The sequence below is a fragment of the Carassius carassius genome, chromosome 6, assembly GCF_963082965.1.
Source record: "Carassius carassius chromosome 6, fCarCar2.1, whole genome shotgun sequence".
Taxonomy (NCBI): domain Eukaryota; kingdom Metazoa; phylum Chordata; class Actinopteri; order Cypriniformes; family Cyprinidae; genus Carassius; species Carassius carassius.
The window spans coordinates 29,384,360-29,406,596 of record NC_081760.1 but is presented as its reverse complement, the minus strand read 5'-3'; the positions used below and the strand labels follow the sequence as shown (position 1 = coordinate 29,406,596).

General features: G+C 38.4%; 1 protein-coding gene across 2 annotated transcripts; it reads left to right on the top strand.

Annotated features, from left to right (window-relative positions):
* The first annotated feature begins 3,587 nt into the window (after positions 1-3,587).
* On the top strand, positions 3,588-22,023 carry LOC132142598 (palmitoyltransferase ZDHHC5-A-like). 2 transcript variants are annotated; one of them, XR_009434086.1, is made up of 11 exons: positions 3,588-4,103; positions 5,763-5,884; positions 8,636-8,793; positions 9,112-9,284; positions 9,448-9,550; positions 9,956-10,047; positions 10,139-10,265; positions 15,567-15,678; positions 17,055-17,167; positions 18,307-19,329; positions 21,343-21,482. XR_009434086.1 is itself a non-coding variant. In XM_059552590.1 (11 exons), exons 1-11 carry the CDS (start codon positions 3,949-3,951, stop codon positions 21,554-21,556), a joined length of 2,301 nt encoding a protein of 766 aa, XP_059408573.1. In that variant the 5' UTR covers positions 3,588-3,948; the 3' UTR covers positions 21,557-22,023. The 2 variants fall into 2 exon arrangements, 1 of the variants encoding a protein (XP_059408573.1); XM_059552590.1 differs by having other exon boundaries at positions 18,307-19,238; positions 21,343-22,023.
* The last annotated feature ends 214 nt before the right edge of the window (positions 22,024-22,237 follow it).

Genomic DNA, 22,237 nt, shown 5'->3' with positions numbered 1-22,237 from the left:
TTATTTGAAGTATCGATACTAATACATTTAGGAATCGTGACGTTTTTAATTTCCGAGAATTGCGATACTTTTGTAGTATCGGTGCACCGTGCAACACTATAATAAAATATGAAAATATGTATTCCAGATATTTAATATAGGCTATAGGTAATTGCACTATGATGGTTCGTTCGTGAACAAATCTTTTAGGTGAACGAATCGTTCTCGTTCACGTAATCCACTGACCATAAACAGTAAAAAACTCATATTTCTTGTTCAATGAAGTTCCTCCCTCCACAGCAGTGCGCGAGCTCGGCGCTATTAGCAGCGAATGTTCAGCTCGTGAACAGCTCTGTGAACGGTTTCATCCTGTCAAAGAGTTACTCAAGATGTGACGGAGCATGTGATTTGTTCAATGTAGTGAACGAATACAATCTTCTCGTAGGTGAACGAGTTGAATGAACTGATACATCTCGTTCGTGAACGAAATTAATGAGAGTATACAGGGTCAGTCGGTCAAGCATGTAAATCTCAATCAGCAATCAGCAGATACAAAGCGCAGTGTCAAAAACATACAAGGTTTAAATATAAACACAGTTTATGATGTCTAAAGTGAAAGTAAAAAGGAAGAGAGAAATGGGTGCGTGCATCTCTTAAATGTTGTACCAAACATGTTTTCATATTTTTTTTTCTTGTGCTGAACACAAAAGAAGATATTTTGAAGAATGTGGGTAACAACAGTTGCAGGTTCCCACTAACTTTGATAATAGAAAAAAAAAAAAGTCACTGGGGACCAGCAACTGTTTAGTTTCCAACATTCTTCAGAATAATAACTTATATTCTGTAGAAGAAGAAAATCATTCAGGTTTAAAGCTACTTGAGAGTGAGTAAATAACACAATTTTCATTTTTGGGTGAACTATTCCTTTAATGTTAATAAAATAAAACACATTGAGAAAAAAAACTCACTGCTCTTAACTTGAGAACATTAATACAGTTATACAGCAGTAATAAAATATCTTGAAATTTTCAACTGCTTTTCACTTCATATCTTTTTGCACCAAATAGTATTGATAACAGTATCGATAAGTATCGGTATCTGTAAAGTGTAAACGATGCCCATCCCTAGTCATGATAGTATTGCTGTACACATGCTTGTTTCATGATGTGTGTGTGGTTTCATGATGTAGTTGGCAATACCCAGCCCTAATGTGTGTGCACACTTTCAGAAAGCCTTGAGGCTTTGCAAACATCCAGACATTACCTTAGTTTGCATAACATTTGATAGTGAAAGCTTATGTGATGTCATTTCAATGTGTTTTTGGTTAACTAAGAGAAACTGGTTAGAGATTGCCCTACAGATGTCTCTGTAATTAAGGTCAGTGTCCCCCCCCCCCTATTGTTTAGTGTCAATAAAAGGGCTTATTCTTCAGTCTGGCCTGTGATGTCTCTGCTTACGATGTTTGAGCATTCATTTGAATGTGGCTTGATGGTGTATATAATTGGGCTGCAACAACTCATTGATAAAATCAATAATGAAAACATAAGCAAATAATATAAGTTTAGTTTATGTAATGTCACTGTGGATGCTTCGAACACATCACTATGTAGCACTTTATGCTTCAAACATTTTTTATGCTTGTACATAAAATACATTGGAGAGAGAAAGCACAGTCATTTTGATAAAAAAAAAAAAAACTATATATATATATATATTTCACTGAAATAATCTGGACTCTAGAGTTTTTACAACAAAATGATGTAAAAAAAATTATCTTTGAAAAATTGTAGCCTAAACAATGCCATGTAACAATACGTTTACCTCAGAATAACTATTCGGTGTCCATAAGCTCATCAGCCAACCAGAAAAGAATAACTATAAATAGAATCATTTTGCTAAATTTTGTGTTATATTGCATTTTCATATTTTTACTTAACCTGTTGACATAAGAATGCAAGGAGCTAAAGGTTAAACTACACTCAGTGGCCAAGTGATGCTGACATTATGGTCCGTGATATTGGCACAGATACAGTGTAATAAAAAGTTCTTGGTGATTGTATATAATTCTGTTGGAAAAGACATTTAATTCCTAATTTAAGTGACCCTTAGTTTCCAGGACATCTACAAGATGGATTAAAATGCTGATAAAGACAAGAAAAGATGAGACAGACACACATGACAGTATGTGTAAAAAAAAAAAAAATAGAACACATTTATTCTGTTGCACCTAAAAAAAAAAAACATAATTTGTTGCCAAATTTAGTCTTATAGGAGCCAGTGTCTCTTTAATTGGAGCCCTGTAATAGACAATTTAATTGCCAAATTTTTTGTTTTGTGTCAGCCCTACCATTTAAAATTTTCTGCTCAAGCCTTTTTTGGCTCAGAATTCTAATTTTTTTTCTCTCTTTTGTTCTTTTCAGGTGGAGTTTATTTCCATTCTCTCCGGCACACCCACTCAAAGACCCCATCATTGGATGAGTGCATGCTTACTCTCTCTGTGTGTGTGTGTGTGTGTGTGTGTGTGTGTGAATGTGCGTATGGTCAGCTGAAAGAGGAGAACTCCACGGAGTCAGAGAAGAAGGCGTAGGCATGGCTCAAGGCACTCCCTTGAGGCTGCGTCCCCCTGAGGTCCTTATGTAATGCTGCCTCATCTTCTAATAGATGGCAGCAGGACCTGATACACCCACACGTACACATTTAAAGAAGTCTCTGAAATGTCCCAAAGGGGGAGAAGTTGAACTCTTGTTTGTTTTCTTTTTGAATCAATCTTCACATACTCACCTGTGGATCCCAGGATTCAAAAGCTCCAAAGTCTTTTTTTTTCTGAATCGCTCCACTGACCTGGATCAATTCCCAGTAATGTTGAGATGTGTGCTAGCTAAGCGCTGCTCTTCTCACCTGTTTTTTGTCTCTGTGCAAGCTCCATCAAGAGAGGTGTTTTAGCTGGAGCATTCCTCTCATTTCATGCCTCTTGTCTCAAAAAGCAAGAATTTTGATCTAATCAGACATGCAGGTGTAAGCCTGTTTACTTGTAAAGATACTGGCCTGTCCTTCGAAACTAACCTGTGGATCAGCAATGCATCGACTCTGGAGAGAGACACTAGAGATTCCATTTCTTAAGGTGCAGTGTAGCGCACTCATTGGTTGAAATGAAGGAAAGACATTTTTATATTTTCTGATGGTGTGGATGGTGGGGTTAAACTGTTAACGGTTGATTCCGTCTGATTCCTTCGCTGTCATTTCTCCCTTCAAAAGTGAACTACACCAAAACTGAGAAAAATCCTTTGTGTCTTTTGCGGTTTCATTTTTTTTTTATTAATTTTTTTTTTTTTATCCAATTTCACAGCAGAAGGTAACTCCAGGGCATTAATTGACTTCAGGCCTGCTTATCAAAACATCAAACCCAAATATAATATTTTTTAATTTGTCAGCATCCAAAAAAAAAAAAAAAGAGGAAAAAAACTCATAACCGTTGCTCTCCTCTACCTCTTATTTTATACAGTAACACCAAATCTTTTTCATGAGAAAAACAATTATATAAAAAAAAGCACCTCACATTTTTATTCTTCTTCTTTTTAAAGCAGTTCCCATATTACAGTCCTTTTGAAACTTTTTTCCTAAATAGTCAGAAAATATTTAGACATTAAAGCTTTTCAGCCATTTTTGTTAAATGATTAATAATTTATAAGCCAGTGTCCAAATATCAGAAACTTTAAATCAGTTTGTTAAAAGCCCTAATTTATTCATTTTACCACTTTTTTTTTATTTTTTTATCCTTTGTTAATCCTTTTTAACTTTGAGAATTTGTTTTGTACTGTTGAAACCATGCTCATCATGTGGCCTTTTTCTATAATGCTAAAAGACCAACGGCTTCTCCTCTAGCCTTTTTTTGCATTTGTGCTGTCTCAACAACACAAACACTCAAATATATAATTTTCTGGGGTGCGCTGCCATCCTGCCCCCTGGGTGATGCCGAGCGGCAGCATGAGTGGGGGCCTGTCTGGACCCACTTCCCCACCCCACCCCACTGTCCCATCCAGACCTCTCCGGCCTAGTCGCTACGTGCCGGTCTCTGCCGCAACGGCCTTCTTGGTTGGAGCAACCACCCTCTTCTTCTGCTTCACGTGAGTACACAGACACGTTTACCAACACTGATTGCTGCAATCATTTATGATGGATGAGTAAACATGTACCAGTAAATAACAGTGATCAAAAAGTGTATTGTATTCTTTTACGAAATAACATGCAACTTTTATCATTTTTTATATTTTTAAAAATCCCTTTTAAAACTCTCCAAACACACATGATTCCAATATTTTACATTACAAAATAGCTTGCCTGATGATGATCATACGGCAGCAGTTGCTAAGTAGGACAGTATAGTTAACATCATTTCAGTCAGTGTTGTCATTTTTTATCATTAAATGAGTCACATCTAAGAGTGTTATAGTCTTAGTATTCAAATAACTGGAATTGTCTTTTTGTATTGTCTTTTCTTTTTTTGTTGTTGAGATTTTTGACCGCTTACATCTAAGGAATTCACTTCTAATAATATCCTCAGTTCTTAAGTTAATGTTCAATACAGCAGGCTCTTAAATATCAGAAAGGTTTTTCACACAGCTTCGAAGATCAGAATCTACCTTGCCTGTGCTGTATTAAAAGGTCTCTTTGCTTAATCATTTTTATTAACGTTTTGAATGACAACAAGATCAATCCTCTACAGATTTTTCTTGATTTAGATTTTCAAAAGACTCACAACTTTCAACAATTCTGATCTAACTTAAATGAGCCTCTGTGTCCTATTTAATTTCTTAGATGAGGCAATATAAAAGATTTTTCTAGTCAGGAATGCATTATGCATTTTGACAAAGTAACCCTAACTCTAACATTGATGTAATTCCGTACAGCATGTCTGGTCTCAGGAGACACTTTTCTGCCAATGTTACAGTACAAATAAAGTTACATAAAAAAAAAGAAAATACCAAGGCAGACATGCATAGGAATTTGTTATTTACAGCACCTTCGCCAAAGTCCTCTGTGAAGAAAATAGCTAGACCTATTAACATTGAAATGGACATAATGTTTGTATGAAATACATGTTTACATAAATAAAAGGTCTTAATGCTAAGCTCTTTAATGACCTACTTAATGGCTTGTGCACACACAGACTGATAATGCAGTATCAGCATTAAAAGTGCAGTCAGAGCTCTTTTGATGAGAAATCATGTCAACTTCCTGTTGACTTCTTGTGGCCTGGATTCTGTATGTCGTTACCTGTAAATATAGCAGGAATATGAAATAGTCATCATGCCAAAAAAATAAATGAACAGCCCTTCCAGTTGGCACAGAAGAGGAAATCTGGGGGTTTTAAGTCAGATGCCTTGTCACGTCTGTTCATTCTTGTCATTTGCCCCCTCTGATCCCTCTCTTCTCACCAACCCATCAGATTAATCACTGAAGGGCAATGAAAATTAGGACAGCATCTGTCATAAAGTGCCACTTTCCTCTCTCTTTTTTTTCTTTTTATTCCTCCCTTCTTCCTGTTTTTGTGTTCTCACACATTGTATATTTTGTGGTACCCTCTGTTTCCCAGGAGGAATTGAGTGGTTATCTGTACATCTGTATCGCTTATAGTAAGGAAGTGGCTAAAACATTATCAGTCAGTGTGTTCCCTTGACAACCAGTTCTTTTTCCCTAAATTAAGATGGTTAAGCAGACTAGCACACTTGAGAAAGATTACATAAAACATACATGTGATTTCAGTCCCATTCTGTCTCTTACAGGTGCCCTTGGCTTTCGGAGCAGTTTTCCGCCGCTGTGCCGATATACAATGGCATTATATTTCTGTTTGTTCTGGCCAATTTCTGTATGGCCACCTTTATGGATCCTGGCATCTTCCCTAGAGGTAGTGAAGCCATCTTTGATATGATGCTTCTGTGTGTGAGAGTATACAACGTCAGCTAAATCAACCTTAAAGCAGTGTTCTTATTGTTAACTAACAAAAATTATTTTTAATGTTTTTAATTGAAATAAACTAAAATATAAATATTAGATAAAACTTGTTGATAAACTTGATAACTTGATAAAACTAAACAAAGATTAGAAATGTTGCCTAAACTAAAAAATAAGTTGAAGCCAGACATGGGGACTTGTGACTTGGTGACTTGGACTCGAGTCGACTCGAGTCGCTATTTTTATGACTTGTGACTTGACTTGACAAAAAATAAAATACTTGAGACTTGACTCGGACTTGGAAGTTAAAGACTCGGGACTTGACTTGACTTGAGACAGGATGACTTGAATGACTTGAGTGTTAATCACATTATGTTTTCAGTTTGAATATAAAATATATAAATTATTTTTAAAAAATAAAATTGATTACTCAGCTGGAGCGCAGGCTGAGAATCGCGTTGTCATGTCATGACATCATCAGTCATGCCCTCTCTACCTTACGCAGACCACGCCCACTTAGATCAGATATCACATCACATCAATATCTCAGCTTGAGGGGTACTGAGGGTCATCGCTTTTGTCGTCAATAATTCGCGCCTAAAAACGCGTGGAAATCGCTAGTCGCGCCGCTGTCTCCTTGTTTCCAAAGCGCTCGGGCAGTTGCGCCCCTGAGGCGTCGAGCGTGTCGCACCGCGTGCGCGTCGCGACCGCGTTGCTTCCATTGTGAGCGCGCATACCGGTGGCGCATACATGGTGGGATAGGCCACATCGTGCTCGGCTTGCAGACAAGACTCTCGAATCTTATATTTTGCAAGTGCAATACCTTGTAATAGAGGTAATGACTTACGGATGTACTCTGAGAGAGAGATTGTGTGTGTGTGTGAGAGAGAGAGAGAGAGTGAGAGAGAAACACACTCGTGCTTCACCTGATGAAGGAAATCCAAACTGAGTCTGACTCCAATCACAACCCCAACATTCAGAAACTAATTGACAAAAATCTGAAGTATAATTAAGATGAAAAATGAAAAAATAAATTTGAGCTCCAAACCAAACTCCAGTGTTATTCGGCCCTAAACAGAACCACAAAACTGGCAAAGTACTTATCACTCAAGCAATTAAAAGAAAGACAAATCCTTTCAAAATATCGACTCAGTGATCATGATTTGGAAATAGAGATTGGTAGACATAAAAGATCCTGGCTACCGAGAGAAGAGAGGCAAACACTGTGAGCTGAATCAAACAGAGGATGAGAAACACTTCCTTCTTGTCTGTCCCAAATACAGCACTACAAGAGAAACATTCTTCCCACAGTTTGAAGCTTTGAATCATTCATTCTTGTCTCTAAATGACTCGGAGAAACTACTCCATATACTTGGAGAGAATGAGACGGCAGTCACAATAGCTGCTAAATATTTATACACCATACACACCATACAAAAGGGATAATTTATTGTATTTAACTGTTTTATTTGATATTCTTAATTGTATATAATTACTATTATTAATATTAGAAATATTATCTGCTGCTGCTATTTTTATTGTATTTTATTGTAATCATATTTTATTCTGTATCTAAATGCTAAATTTGGCAATACTGTAACTCAAATGTCATGCCAATAAAGCAACTTGAACTTGAACTTGAGAGAGAGGAGAAATGTAAGAAAGTTTAATGTTGTATGTAAACTGTGTTTGAGGGGAAGTTGTGGCCTAATGGTTAGAGGGTCGGACTTGAAATCAAAGGGTTGTGAGTTTGAGTCCCGGGCCGGCAGGAATTGTGGGTGGGGGCAGTGCATGTACAGTTCTCTCTCCACCCTCAATACCATGACTTAGGTGCCCTTGAGCAAGAGAGGAGAGGGGAGGGGGGGTGTTCAGAGAGGAGTCTGTTGGATGTTTAGCTGTTATTTGTTTTATGGACTCAATATTGATAATGTAAAACATTTCTGTTGGCAGAAGTGAAAAATAAATAATTTTATGAAGTTACAATTTTGTTTGATTCCATGATGTATTTTACTGAACATGAGTATTTACAATGCAAATCCAAATTATTTTAATTTACTGTTACTTATATCTTGTCTTTAACTTTATTAAGATCAGATTCTGCAGGTAAAATTACAATAATAAGGTGACTTGACTTGGACTTGACTTGACTTACTACAAGACTTGACTTGACTTGACTTGACATAACTTGTGACTTGACTTGACTTGACTTGCCCAAGAAAAAAATACTTGGGACTTACTTGAGACTTGAAGGTCAAGACTTGAGACTTACTTGAGACTTGCACATGTGTGACTTGGTCCGATCTCTGGTTGAAGCACTCAAATTATTACAAATAAAACAAAAAATAAAATGTAATATTAAATGTTAATCAATACTATAATAGTATATACTAACATAACACTGCATTTAAAGTCCATTTTACGTCCCTAATGTTCCTAAAGGGGGAATGGAATAATCAATCTACAAAAAAAAATAAAAAAATCTGTATATTAATTGGCTATTAGTGATGTCACTTGAATATGTGTATTAATTTTATGGAAAAACTATGAAGACCGTTTTTATTCATTTGGAGTAGCGTTGTACTGATGAATTGTGCAGAAGATGTGTGCTAAGAAACACAAAGGTCATAAAGTAAACAGGGTTTGGATTCCATGTTGACTTTTAAGCAGGAGGTTAATAAAATACAAGTGTAATTTGATGTTGCAGCTGAGGAAGATGAGGATAAAGAGGATGATTTCCGGGCTCCTCTTTACAAGACTGTGGAGATTAGAGGCATTCAAGTCCGGATGAAGTGGTGCTCCACCTGCCGTTTCTATAGACCTCCACGTTGCTCACACTGCTCTGTGTGCGACAACTGTGTGGAGGTAAACACATACACACACCTTATTCCAGTGATTGTGTTCAGCAGTGACCCTAGTATGTCCCTTAAAAAAAACATGACGTTACAGTACATAGCAATTATCATAACATTTGTATTTATTTTTACTATCTTGTCTATGTAAGGATGTATCTTTGTCGTTAATCAGTCTGTCCACTCTTGCTCTGAATAATGCTTTGCAGACTAAATGATTGATTTGTGTTAATTAGAGAAGTGTGTTTGCTTTGGACAGCCTTAAGCTTTTCTCTCTCTCTTTCATCATTATGATTCCCATACACTCAACTTGCCTCTTCTCTCCTTGCAGGATTTTGATCATCACTGTCCGTGGGTCAACAACTGTATCGGCCGGAGGAACTACCGCTACTTCTTCCTGTTCCTGCTCTCTTTGACGGCTCACATAATGGGAGTGTTTGGCTTCGGCCTGCTGTATATTCTCTACCACACCCAGCAGCTGGACAGAGTGCATTCGGCTGTCACGTATCCTCAAACAATTGTTACATTTTATGTGTGCTCAAACCCAAAGTTTCTGTCCAAAATTCAGAGTGTGACTGTGCAACAATCTCTGCAGTGTCTTTGAGTGAGAGCTGAACTTGACTGACTTGTATTACGATGTGCTGTCTCTTCCTTGACCCTTTATCAGTATGGCTGTCATGTGTGTCGCTGGGCTTTTTTTCATCCCAGTAGCAGGTCTCACTGGTTTCCATGTCGTTCTGGTGGCAAGAGGCAGGACCACCAATGAGCAGGTTGTTATATGCGCAACCATAATCTTCTGTTGTGGTGTTTGTGTTCCTGTCAATAACCATGTTGTTGTTGGTGGTGGTGAACTGGGATTCAAATCCCTATCAAGCAGTTTTATTATCCTACAAAATATGACTTTCTCTCAGCCCTCCTTCTTTAGATTATCTCATCTTAATCCTTTTCCCAAACCAGTTTCCTGCCTTCTTTTTTTCCCATCTCTCCTCCTCTTTATGTGTTGACTACATGAGTCTCACTAGTTTTCTCTACTGCCTCTTTTCATCCCTTTTTTATGTTTAAATGTTACTTTTCACTTTAATTTTTTACTATTTTTTAAAAAATTATAATTTGAATTGACAAATAACTAATAAAGTAGCTAATAAGGTTATTGTTTAATGGTCAACTGTTTGTAGGTAACAGGGAAGTTCAGAGGAGGTGTGAACCCCTTCACAAACGGCTGCTTGAGGAACGTCTCGCACGTTCTGTGTAGCTCACAGGCACCCAGGTATGTTTTCTCCTGCATTTATAACTTTGACCTATATGTTTTATTTTCTCATTGAAGTTTTAACTCAGTGTGTTGTATTCTGATCTCTTAGGTATCTGGGTAGAAAGAGGAAGGCTGAGACAGTGTCTATTCAGCCTCCTTTCCTCCGACCACAGCTTACTGAGGCTCAGCTGGCAGCCAAGGTGCTCGACAACGGAATCCAAGGAGACCTTCACCGGGTAAGGAAATAATGTCTTCGTACTTATTTGCTTCAGTGCTCTCACGGCTTCTGTCCAGCCATCTGCTTTTGGACAAGAAGTCTCTCAATTGGGATGAAATATCTGCAAATATTTAAATTGTATTTTCTAGACCTCAGAAAGCCATAGAAATGAATAAAATTGTAGATATTGCTCTTTTTTTTGTGAGCAAGTTGTACCTTTAGAGTCTGGTCTTTTTTAATAGATTGATTCACAAATCACTAATTGTTCTAAACGATTAATTAGGAAGTCTGAATTTGAATGATTAAAAAAAAAAAGATCAGTTATTTAGATGGCCATGGAAATATATAACTTAAATGTTTGAATGTGGCCATGACTGTTACCTCTGCCACTTGATGCAGATGTTCCTGCTGAAGCCAAAATCCCTTTACAAACAAGCTCCAATTCCCCTCTCTGGCAGACGAAGCTCAGAAAATATCTGTTTGTGCCATTTACCATCTGATTGAGGACAGCTAGCACAGACAGGCTTGCATTAAAGGGTTAGTTCACCCAAAAATGAAAATTATGTCATTAATTTTTCACCCTCATGTTGTTTCAAACCCGTAAGACCTCCGTTTATCTTTGGAACACAGTTTAAGATATTTTAGATTTAGTCCGAGAGCTCTCAGTCCCTCCATTGAAGCTGTGTGTAGGGTATACTGTCCATGTCCAGAAAGGTAAGAAAAACATCATCAAAGTAGTCCATGTGACATCAGAGGGTCAGTTAGAATATGTTGAAGCATCGAGAATACATTTTGGTCCAAAAATAGCAAAATCTACGACTTTATTCATGATTGTCTTCTATTCCGGGTCTGTTGTGAGAGTTGCACTGCAGTAACACTATTGGGCGCACCAGAAAACACGTCAGCAGCGTCGTGAATGCACTTACAACAGGTTTGGAACGACATGAGGGTGAGTCATTAATGACATAATTTTCATTTTCGAGTGAACTAACCCTTTAATATGGCTGAAATGTAGACTGGTTTTTAAACTGTCAAACATTCTTTCTTATTCCATAATGAAAGGTTGCGTTCTGAAATGTCACTTGATTTTTGTTCTTTAAGAATACAGGAACTTTCTATCAATTTGGAGCACTTCATTAAATGTTTGACATTTTTCAACATTGCAGCCTGGAGTTATGCTTTTTGGGATGGCATGGATTTTTGTATTAATGGTTTATAAAATGAAAGGCTCAGTCAGCTTGTAGCTTGCTGAGTTGTAAGCGCGGATAGCAAGAGGGAGGAAGGAGGTGCAGAATGCCAGAGAGAGCTGCTTGATAAATGTGCACCACTGTGCAGAAATGGAAGGAACTGATTATTGGAAATGTTCATACACTTTTCCTCCATTAGCTTCAGAATTCCCGGTCTTATCGCTCTAATAAGGTTGCTGAATCTTTTGGCATCCTCTAATGTAATACCATTGCACTAGTCCCAAATATTACAGAGGTGTGCCTGCTGCAACCTGCGATTACTCATGGAAAGTTGGCACACCAAATGTTCCAGAACCTGAGAAAGGGCCTAAAGTGTCCACAAGTTGCCTCACCCTGAACTTGTTGGTCTGTGATAAATAGGCTTGCATGGTATTGTGCTTCCACGATGATGGTTAAACTGGTAATCACAATTTCTTTGCTCAAATCATAATCACGATTAATAATAAATGCTAATAAAGTATTCATTACAAATTACCAATCAAGAGAATGCCAATTCGCAAGGTTTATATTATCTTATCCAGATTCCTGATGTGTTCTATAAATCATATAATTAAAAACAACACATGAAAACTGTACAAACACACACAAACACACACTCACACAGATCAGAGTCCTGCACGCGGGAGCTTACCTGATGGGTAAACTGCTAATATTGGATGTAACGGAGGGAAAAATAAATGTATGTGTTGAGCGGGTACAGGTTGGATGGGCGACAGGCGGACAGGGTGTGGGTCCAATAGCCAAGACTATTTTGACTCACTCCAGTGGAAGCTGATAGACAGCTGCTTTCAAACAGTCCCATGCTTGTGTTCACGCTCTGTTTGAAGACTGTTAAAAGCAACTATTCACAAAGTAAATAAAGGGAAGTCGTGGCCTAATTGTTATAGTGTCAGACTTGTAACCCAAAGGTTGCGGGTTCGAGTCTCGTGCCGGCAGGGAATGTAGGTTGGGGGTAGTGTATGTACAGCTCTTTCTCCCACCTTCAATACCACAACTGACATGCCCAAGGCACTGAACCCCCAACTGCTCCCCGGGCCCCCAGCATAAATGGCTGCCCACTGCTCCGGGTGTGTGTTCATGCTGTGTGTGTATTCACTGGTGTGTGTGTGTTTGTGTGTGCACTTAAGATGGGTTAAATGCAGAGCACAAGTTCCGAGTATATCCAAACTTGTCCACATGACACATCACTTTCACAAAAGTTTTAGACTACTTTTCAGGACAAATGGTCACGTATACACTGCAGAGAATGCACAATTTTTTCAAAATAGATTGTTCACATGATGTACACAATATTTTTATGGCAATTTTTCTATTTGCACTGTGTAAATAGCAATTAGATGCTATTTAGACTTAGTGAAAATAGCATATTTTCTTTGCAATGGATGTTATTTACACTATGCAAACAGCGATGGATGCTATTTACACTGTGCAAATAGATATCGATTCTTCTTACACTACACTATGTAAGATTTTATCAGGATTTTCTGCTATTTATACTTTTTTTTTTTGCAAATAGTACCAATTATCTGCACCTCAGTATTGTAGTAGATAATACAATTCTAAAACAGTATGCAAAAACTTATTGACTGTAAATTTTATTCAAATTATCAAATGGATGCCACCTTATTGGGACAATACAGCCCTCCCCACACCTACCCTAACCCTACCCTATACTTCATTTTCAACTTTTTTATTATTTCCTTCATTTTCATTGAAAATAAATGCTTTTCTGATGTTACTTGAAATTTGAATAGCGAGAAAAAGTTAGCCAAAAGGCAGATTCAAACCCTGGTTGATAGGTTAAAAATGGTTACGACACACATTGCATCATCTGCATCACTGAAGCTGACAACTGTCGACAGTCTTTCGTAATGTTGACTAGCTCAGTGGTTCCCAAACTTTTCCATTCCACGACCCACCTAGACAAGTGTAATCTATTTCATGACCCACCACAATATTTGAGGAAAAAAAAGGTTGATATTACTTTAAGCCTAATCTTACTTAAAAGTTTGATGACAGAAATGAAGTATTTAAGAAAAAAAAACTTTTTATTTTAGAGTAGGCCTACACCTGAAAAAAATCACTATTAATATTTAAGTTTTAATTTTTGTTTACAGACTTTAGAATATGTAGTGTCCATAAAAACGTTAAACAGGCTCACTCCAGTGAACTGTAATCTGCGCTGCTGTGTTTTGTTGCAGAAAATGCATTCACGATCCTTCCGTGTGTGTCGGTGAGAACGGAGCACAATCCAACACTTTTTTTAGAAAAAGCATAAGAAGCAAAGCAGAACTATCTAAAACTGTTTGGAGATTAAAATAATTGTGAAATAGGTAAAAAATAATAATAAACATGTGTCTCGTTTTAAATAAACAAAAAAAAAAAAAACTGGATGACATTAAGTTCAGGCAGAAATTTATTTTAGCAATGGTTAAATTAATGTTCAGCAATATCTTCAAAAGATTTCTGAACTTTGGCAAATTTTTCTCTAAAAAGAGATGATACGTCAAGGAGTATTGCATTATTTTTTTGTGCATTTTGTTATGTGGAAATGTTTAAATCTTGTAGTGTTACAATTAACCCTGCGTTTGTGCACTGCTCACCCTGTACATGTGAAATGCTTTTTACAAACCGTTTCCCGAACGAAAAAAGTGCACAGAGCTCAAACGGACGATAGAAATGAATGAACATGGCCTACCTGAAACCGTTTTCGTAACATTTGTTTTCTGGTGTATGCAATCTCATGCGGAATATAGTGTATTGAAGTGAGCAAGTTTTTCTCTTTTAATAATGCGGACCGATTGAACCTTTTAATGACATTGCTCTGAGACCTTCACTGTTATTACAACTCGTGCGCGCCCGCGCTTCAAAACACGCAAAGCACGCGGACTTAATTGCAATTCGAAAATCACACTAAGGATATTGCAGTCCTTATTAATGTTGGTGGGCTATATCATTGTGACGAGTGGGTTCCCGGTTCCCGCCTCCTCCTTCCCGTGATTGAGAAGTTTTTAATGTGTTAGACTGGTGCCGAAGCCTGGGAGGAAGGAGGGACGCGCTGCCGAAGATCCCTCGGCACTGAGGTGAATCCGCAGTGCCATCGAGTAGGGCGAAGGAGGATGCTCGAGGCGGTGGGCTGGAGTGAGTTGCCGGGGAGACGGACGCTCCTCTTTTGTATCCTTCCGATCTCCTCCGTGGTTCTCGAGACTGGTGAGTCGAGCAGGTGTCGCTCAATTCCAATCACTCCACCGGCCTCGCACCGTTCCCACTCGTCACTTTCGTGCAGCCCTAGACTGAACTGTGTGTGTGTGTGTCATTGAAACGCAAATTTAGCTGCAGCCAAGTGACTTTGTGCGACCCACCTTGTTCCATTCTGTGACCCACAAGTGGGTCGCGACCCACAGTTTGAAAACCCCTGGACTAGCTGAATCCCACGTTCGCCAACAAGGCGGGCTATTTGCACTTAGTCTAAATAGACACTCCGTATTTTTATATCGTTTACAGGATGTCGGATGGATGTTTTTTTGTTAACAGTTTGGCCTGCGTGTCTGTTATTTTTTTCTTTAATACATTAACTCAGAATGCCTAATGGTTTATTGCTTATGTTACATGAGAAAATAAATGTTTACCTCATGTAGGAGTTTTGTTTACCTCATGTAGGAGATTTTAATGCGGGTGTGTTACGGGTCATAGTTTTTATGTGAAAAGGGTCAGGTACGGAATTAAATTAGTGTTGCTGTCGGATAACAGGTTGGGCGATTTCTTTTAATCACTGCTGGTGTGGGTTTATCAAACAGGACCCTTGCAGGACTCTCGTATACACACACACTCCTTTTTTTTTCATATATAAACCTTCAGAATCACGTTTCACTTGTTCCATTTGTTTAATATTCAATTTAGATTTAGACAACCTTAATTTTTTCAGTGACTTTGGCATTGGGGAGAAAGGAGTCAGACTTTGAATGTTTTTCCAATCTTGACACTCTGATAAATACCCTTATTCAGCTGTTTTGTCTCTTCCTTTATTTAATTGACCTTCTGTTTTATCCTCTCTTTTTTGTGCAATATTTCAGTCTAAGAGCAGTTTGATGGAGAGTCAGTCTGCGGACGCCGAGCCTCCGCCTCCACCCAAACCAGAGCTCAGATACCCTGGGCTGTCCCGAGGACCTGCCGGACACTCTGAGGGTTAGAGCAAACAAACATGACAAATTACACCAGCATTTTAATTGATTAATATCTCTCAAATGTTCATAGATCATTACTGCCTTATTTGTGCAGTATTTATTTTTATTTTTTTAAGATTTACTTTACCTTTAAGATATGACTTGCATTGAATAGTGTTGAGTCAAGCTTTCAAAATGTAACAGCAGTAATGTCACATGATGCTTCTTGTCTTTCTTGCATATATTTAGCCATTTATGAAACTAATATTAATATTTGGAGTGGAGCAGGATTGGAATTCGAGTACTCGATTTAAAGAAAATCCTCCACTGTATTTTCCCGGTGTTGAAAAACCGGCAAAATGTTGGAAATATCGGACGAGAATCCATGAAACGCATTATCAGACTAGAGAATACAATCAAGGGGGAATACATCAATATCCTTCTCAATATGTTAACTGTTCATCGTGTTTTCTAAATATACGTTTAAACCCTCACTTTGAGTTTTTGATGTCAGCATATTCAAGAAATTACAGTAGCTGTAGCATTTCTGTCATAAAGAAATATTAAAGATTAAATGGACATTTGAATCAACTAAATGTTGAATCAATATTAAACAAGGATTAGATCACACTGTAAAGTGAAAAAATTATTGTTAGGCCGTTGTTGTCAGGCATTTGTTATAATGCGTAATGTACATTAGCTCGGTTAAATTATGAATTTAATTCCAGTTCTGTTCAATAAAACCCTATGATTGTCTTTGATACTTTATTTGAACTAATTATTATTGCTATTATACAGTATATGTATTTTAAGTTACTTTAAATGCTATTGTTTGCTTTGGTCTATTTTTATCACCACAAAAAAATTATTATAATTATCTGATTAAAGATCAGAATAATCAACTGATTACTCGATTAACGAAATAATCATTAGAGAGAGCCCTTGAATAAGGTATTAAGGCCTGATCATACCAAGAATAACTATAAATGAACAACTAAATGAGAACTATATTAGCAGTCACACTAAAGCATGATTAGTTTATTATAAGCAGGCGCTGCAGTAATGTTGTGTGCCACTTTAATCCTCAAGCTCTTTAAGATCTGGACAATTCTTATTGTCTGTCAGTGTATTTAATGTTCATCAGTTAGAGAAAAATCATTTGCAAAGTGATTTGAATGATAGTGTTCCTCTGGGTCATTATTGTTATAGTTGTGATGTGAACTTCTCTATTCTTGTAGAATAAGAACTATAATTAAAACTTTATAGTTGTGATTGTTGTTAATGTGCTTGTAATTAATTACCTGTTGCAAAGCTGTTGTGTCAACGTAATTCACTTAACACATTACTAAAATGTGTTTACAGCTCTAAATCTGATCTTTCATTATTGTTTGTTTGCAGAGAGTAGTCTGTTGAATAAAGCCCCTCCCACCCCCACCATGTTCAAGTACAGGCCCACATACAGCAGTCCGGCCAAGAACCACACTGCCCTCACACATGCCTACGCCAACCAGGTAACTTTTCTCTGTTGATGTACAGTATGTGTTGCTTATCCACGGTAAAGAGGTCTGTGTATTCATTCACATCTATGGTGATGATTCACTAAATTTAATTTGACGTCCATCATGTTCTTTTGCATGACTGTAATTATTATTTCCTTTGTACCACACATTAAGTCTTTTTTTTTTTCTCTAACATTTTTTTCTATCCATTCAATTGTTTTCCCCCTCCAATTTGATTGACTCAGTGGCTTTCAGTTGAACAGTATCAGTAAGTTTACACTACTACTTTTTCTGTGTCTCTGTGTGCGTTATTGTTTAATTATGTGCCAATGGTCCTCTCCTTACTCTAATATGTTTATGCATATGCATTCATTTTAAATGCAGCTTGTTAATGCTACTGAGTTTCTATTATATTGTCATTGTTTTATGAATTTCCCACTATTTAGTTTTCCACTATAGTAGTTATTTTGTATCTTTATCTTAAGTAAAGGTTATTATATAAAGATGTTGTCTCTGATGCTTTCTCAAAACGACAGCCACTTGTACAAAGGAAAAAATTGGTTGTTTATGAAACAAAAGCATAAATAAAATCTCTTCCTTTTGTTTAATTATACTCTAGTAGTGTTAATAAAGTCTACAGGTTGACAACAGTTGGCTACAATCAAATCAAAAATGTTAGGCTAACGGGATAAATGTCAAGCTTGCTTGTAGCTTACTGTTTATACATGAGGTACCAGGGCTTTTTACCTCCTACCAAAAAAGACCACAAAACAAAAAAAAGTGAGATGATGTGGTCTTTAAATTGGTGCCTACTGTGGTCTTTTAACGTCGCTCATGCGATGTGGTGTGCTATACTGAAACAAAAGCAAAAATGACATGCATTCAGACTCCTGTGGAAAACGCTCTGCCTTCGGTGCATCTAAGTTTGTTCCCCTGCCTTTCCAAGCTTAGCCTCTCTGTCTGTCATAATGCTGCCTCTTTATCATAGCTAGAGAAAATGCTTTCCTAAATCATGTGTCCCCAGTGGCCCACACGATCAGTACCCAGGGGTTTGTCCTTGACCTCCCTTTGAATTTAGCTTTCAGATTTCCTTTGTAACTTTATAAACTCTTCTGCTTGCTGTCTCTCTCTCGCTCTCTCTCTCTCTGTAGATGAGTCGTGGGGACAGTCTTAAAGAGTCCTCCTCCTCTCTCCTCCAGTCCAGTCAGCAGCCAGGCTATCGCTCTGAGCCCAGTCTGGATGGGCACGAGGGGGGTGGAGTTGAACGAAGCGGGCCAGAGCGAACAGGTGGGGGTCCCGGAGGACCTCCAGGCTCAGGGATCACAGGATACTCTCTAGGAGGGCGTTCATATCCCTCCTTCTCTGATCCCCCAGTTCTTGCCGGAGGGGCCTCGCGGTCCTCTAGTGTTCGCTCTTCTCACAATGCCCCACCATCTGAGGCTACCACCTCCACCAGCTACAAGAGCTTAGCCAATCAGACGCCACCACCGGCTCCTAGGAACGGCAGTCTGTCATATGATAGTCTACTTACACCTTCCGAAAGCCCAGATTTTGAGTCTGCAGTGCCAGAGGTGTCACCAGGGCGCCCGCGCACACCTGTTGGATACAGTTCGCCTTTCCTGTCGGCACAGATCGCCCAGCAGCGGGAGGCAGAGCTCCACCAGCCGTGTGCCTCCAGCACCGCCCTCCTTGCCTCCCCGCAACACGCCGGCTATCTACGTGGCTTCACCTCCTCTCCTCCCGCTCCACCTGAACGAGAGCGGGAACGACAGCTGCATGACTCTCAACCACCCCACCACCATCATCATCATCACCACCACCATCATCACCATCACCATCGGCCGCCCCGCTTCTCTCGACCCCCTCTGCTCTCTGACTCGGGCCCATCTCAGCCCTCATATCCGTACCGCACTCGCTCCACTGACACGCCTCTGCCGAACACCACCCACCCTCTACACTCGCCCCACCCCCCGCCGCTGGGGAAGTCTCTGTCTTACTCTAGCGCTGCTGCTGCAGAGATGCAGTACCGCCTGGTCCGCAAAGCCTCGGCCTCGGTCGGGGGAGGGGGCATACAGGGGCCAAAGTGAGTAACTCCCCATCAACCTTACGACGCTCTGCGCAGCCTGCTGCCTCCTTCCTTCTACTCTTCCTCCTCCTCCTCCTCCCAGACTCCTGTGAGTGTATCTCTTTCACTTCTTCCTGCTGCTTTGTCCATACCAGTCTTAACTCATTCTGTCTGGGCAACTCTCCAGTAATATTACACTTTCAGTAGTGATCATCTGTTGCTCTGTGCTACTTGGTGTCATCATGTTGAACTTTTGTGAATCATTCTTACCAAATTAAAATGGCATAAAATCAGTTATCTTGTTTGATTAATTGTTGATTAAAAGACGTTGTAAATTAAATTCCATTTTTTCTCATTAACCCTCTCAAGGCAGGCGTTGCTGATTTGCAACAGTTAAAAACTAAAAACCTTATTACTCCAGATACATATTTTATGTATCTGGAGTACTAAAAACTTTACTAAAGTTACTAAGTTACTAAAACTTAATTTGAGCCTGAGAGGGTTAAAACAAATTGCCTAGACATTAAAAAAATAAATAAATAATAATAATAATGAAATTTAATTGAATACATTCATTAACCATTGAATTTAAAATGTCCAGTTTTATAATTATTTAGATTATAAGCTCCATTATGGTTGTTGTTACTATTGTTACTTTATTAGTTAAAAAGTTCTATAAATCTCTAAATAAGATTGTTAAAGGTATTACTAATTCAACTTAAAACATCATCTTTTCAACATCACAACCTTTTAATATTAAATATCTGGTCAACCATTACAGGTTTTAAAGAAATCAAAGACTTTGTTCACACAAGCACTGTAATTTCTTTTATGTCTTTTGTTTTGAACGAAAAAAAAAAAAAACTTTTAACTTGGCTTTTCGTTTAATCTCAACAATCAGGTCAGTTTTCAGGTTGTTTTTCTTGCAATTTAGGACAGCATCAGACTTTTGCGTGAATGCATAACATTTAGTAATGCCTCTTATGTATCATGTGCCTTAGTTGTCTCAGTGCCATATCATGATGTCATAGTAAACATGAATAGAATTAAATAAAGCACTTGTCTGTGTGGAGAGACAAGATGGAAAAATTTTAAAAATCTTTTGACATCATGCTGCCACTTAAGTTTTTACCATGGTGACCTACGTAGATAAACTGGATATTGTGTACTTCAGAATAAACCGATCCAGTTTAATAACTGGCAGAATGGCTAAATGGGTAGATCTGAGACAGACAGAAAGCTTCATCACTGTTCTCATTCAGAAGTCTGGAAAGCCTGCTTTGGCCTGAGTTATTATTCAGCATTTTAAAAGCAACAAAAAATCAACATGGTGTCTACCAAGAAGCAAAGAATAAATCTTTTCTTTACCGGAAACATTGTTATTTGGAAGCAAACCAAGGACCAAACAATGATCTCTCATCATTAACAGTCATTTCAGTTGCCTGCTGATGGTTGTAATAAACCTGTCATGCTTCAGTGCTTAAGAGAACGTTTTCTTTCCAAATTGTGTGGCAGAGAAATGAAATTGACTAGCAGCCAAGGCTGAATATGCCACTGTGGTTTAACTGTTTTCAATGGTGCGTCATTATTCACTTATTATTCTCATTATAAACATGGTCAAAACTTTTCCACACCTCAGACTTTGCTTTAATTGCTGGTGCAACCAAAACGTAATCACCAGAGGCAAGCCTCCGTTTCACCTACACAACATCCATTTTCGCATCTTTCTCGCGCTAATTGAAACATCACATGACCGCTCGTTTACCTCGCAAACCGGAGCACAAGCCCGAGCCTGTGTTAAATGATCTAAATTAAGACCCGTCGGGTTCCAATTGGGTTCGGACAAAGATCTTCAGCTCTAGATCATACCTTTACTCTCACACACTGCTGTTTTAAAGTTTGGGGTGGGTTTTTTTTTTGTCTGCATTTATTTAACTAATAATAATTCAACTAATAACTAGTTTACTATTTTAATATCCCTGTGATGTTAAAGCTAAATTTTCATTAGCCATTACTCCAGTTTCCAGTTTTACACTTTGACCCTATACTTTTGAACAGTATTGTAAGTACTATACAAGTGTTTATACTAATGTAAATTTTTCTCTCTGTTTTTCTGGTTTAGGGACGAGATTCAGATGAAGGCGTATAGTCGGACAAATGGGCAGCCAAAACCTTTTTCCACCCCCTTGTCCCCCTCTAATCCTGTCAGCGTGTCCACTCGGCCAGGACAGGCGTATTCCAGTGCTGGCTCTTCTCAGAGCCCCGCCCACAAGCCTGGAGGCGGAGTGAAGAAGGTGACGGGCGTTGGAGGGACCACTTACGAGATATCGGTGTGAGATCTCGAGTCACTGTTCTGAGCCGTGGAATTATTTTCTTCACTCTGTTTGGCGGACAATTATTGGTGCCTACTGGAAAGATCTGAAAACCTCTTCAAAATTGAAGCAGACCTCTGCTGTTATTTTTTAAAACAGATGTAATGGTGACCAGCAGTTTTTTTTTGGAGGAGGAGGAGGAGCAGTTCAAGCCCTGACATAGTGAACTTCAGGACTCCTCACCAGTAAGGAGCTGGAACACAGAATCGGTGTGACTGCAAAGGACCAGTTTGCCTTCAAAACATTTCAGTACAATACAACAACAAAAAAAGATTTTTATCCAACATAAAGGTGTAAATTTTCCTGTATAGAGAAAAAAAGGTAATTGTTTTCTTTTTTCACCGGGTGGAATTGAATTTTACAATAGGGGACCTGTGGTATTCAGTATCCATTTCAGACCACTGTGATTGGCATGCGACAACGTTTTGTCGGTATCCGTTGTGGACTTTTATCTAATCGGAGGGATAAAGAGCTAATGGCCACTCCAGCCAGAGAGATCAGCTGGTAATCAAAGGGTTAATCGTAGCATAAAAATGCATCTCAAGCTGGGACGTTTTTCAATTTTTATACAGGAAAAAACATTGATTGGCTGCCTCTTAGATGTTGTTGTTTTTTTTTTTTTTTTTTTTATGAATATGTGAGAGC

Excerpts from the sequence above, each read along its gene's own strand:
- LOC132142598 (XM_059552590.1), top strand. The coding sequence starts at position 3,949 with ATGCCGAGCGGCAGCATGAGTGGGGGCCTGTCTGGACCCACTTCCCCA. Across the intron at positions 9,285-9,447 it reads AGAGTGCATTCGGCTGTCAC|TATGGCTGTCATGTGTGTCG; the intron begins GTATCCTCAAAC and ends ACCCTTTATCAG. Across the intron at positions 9,551-9,955 it reads GCAGGACCACCAATGAGCAG|GTAACAGGGAAGTTCAGAGG; the intron begins GTTGTTATATGC and ends AACTGTTTGTAG.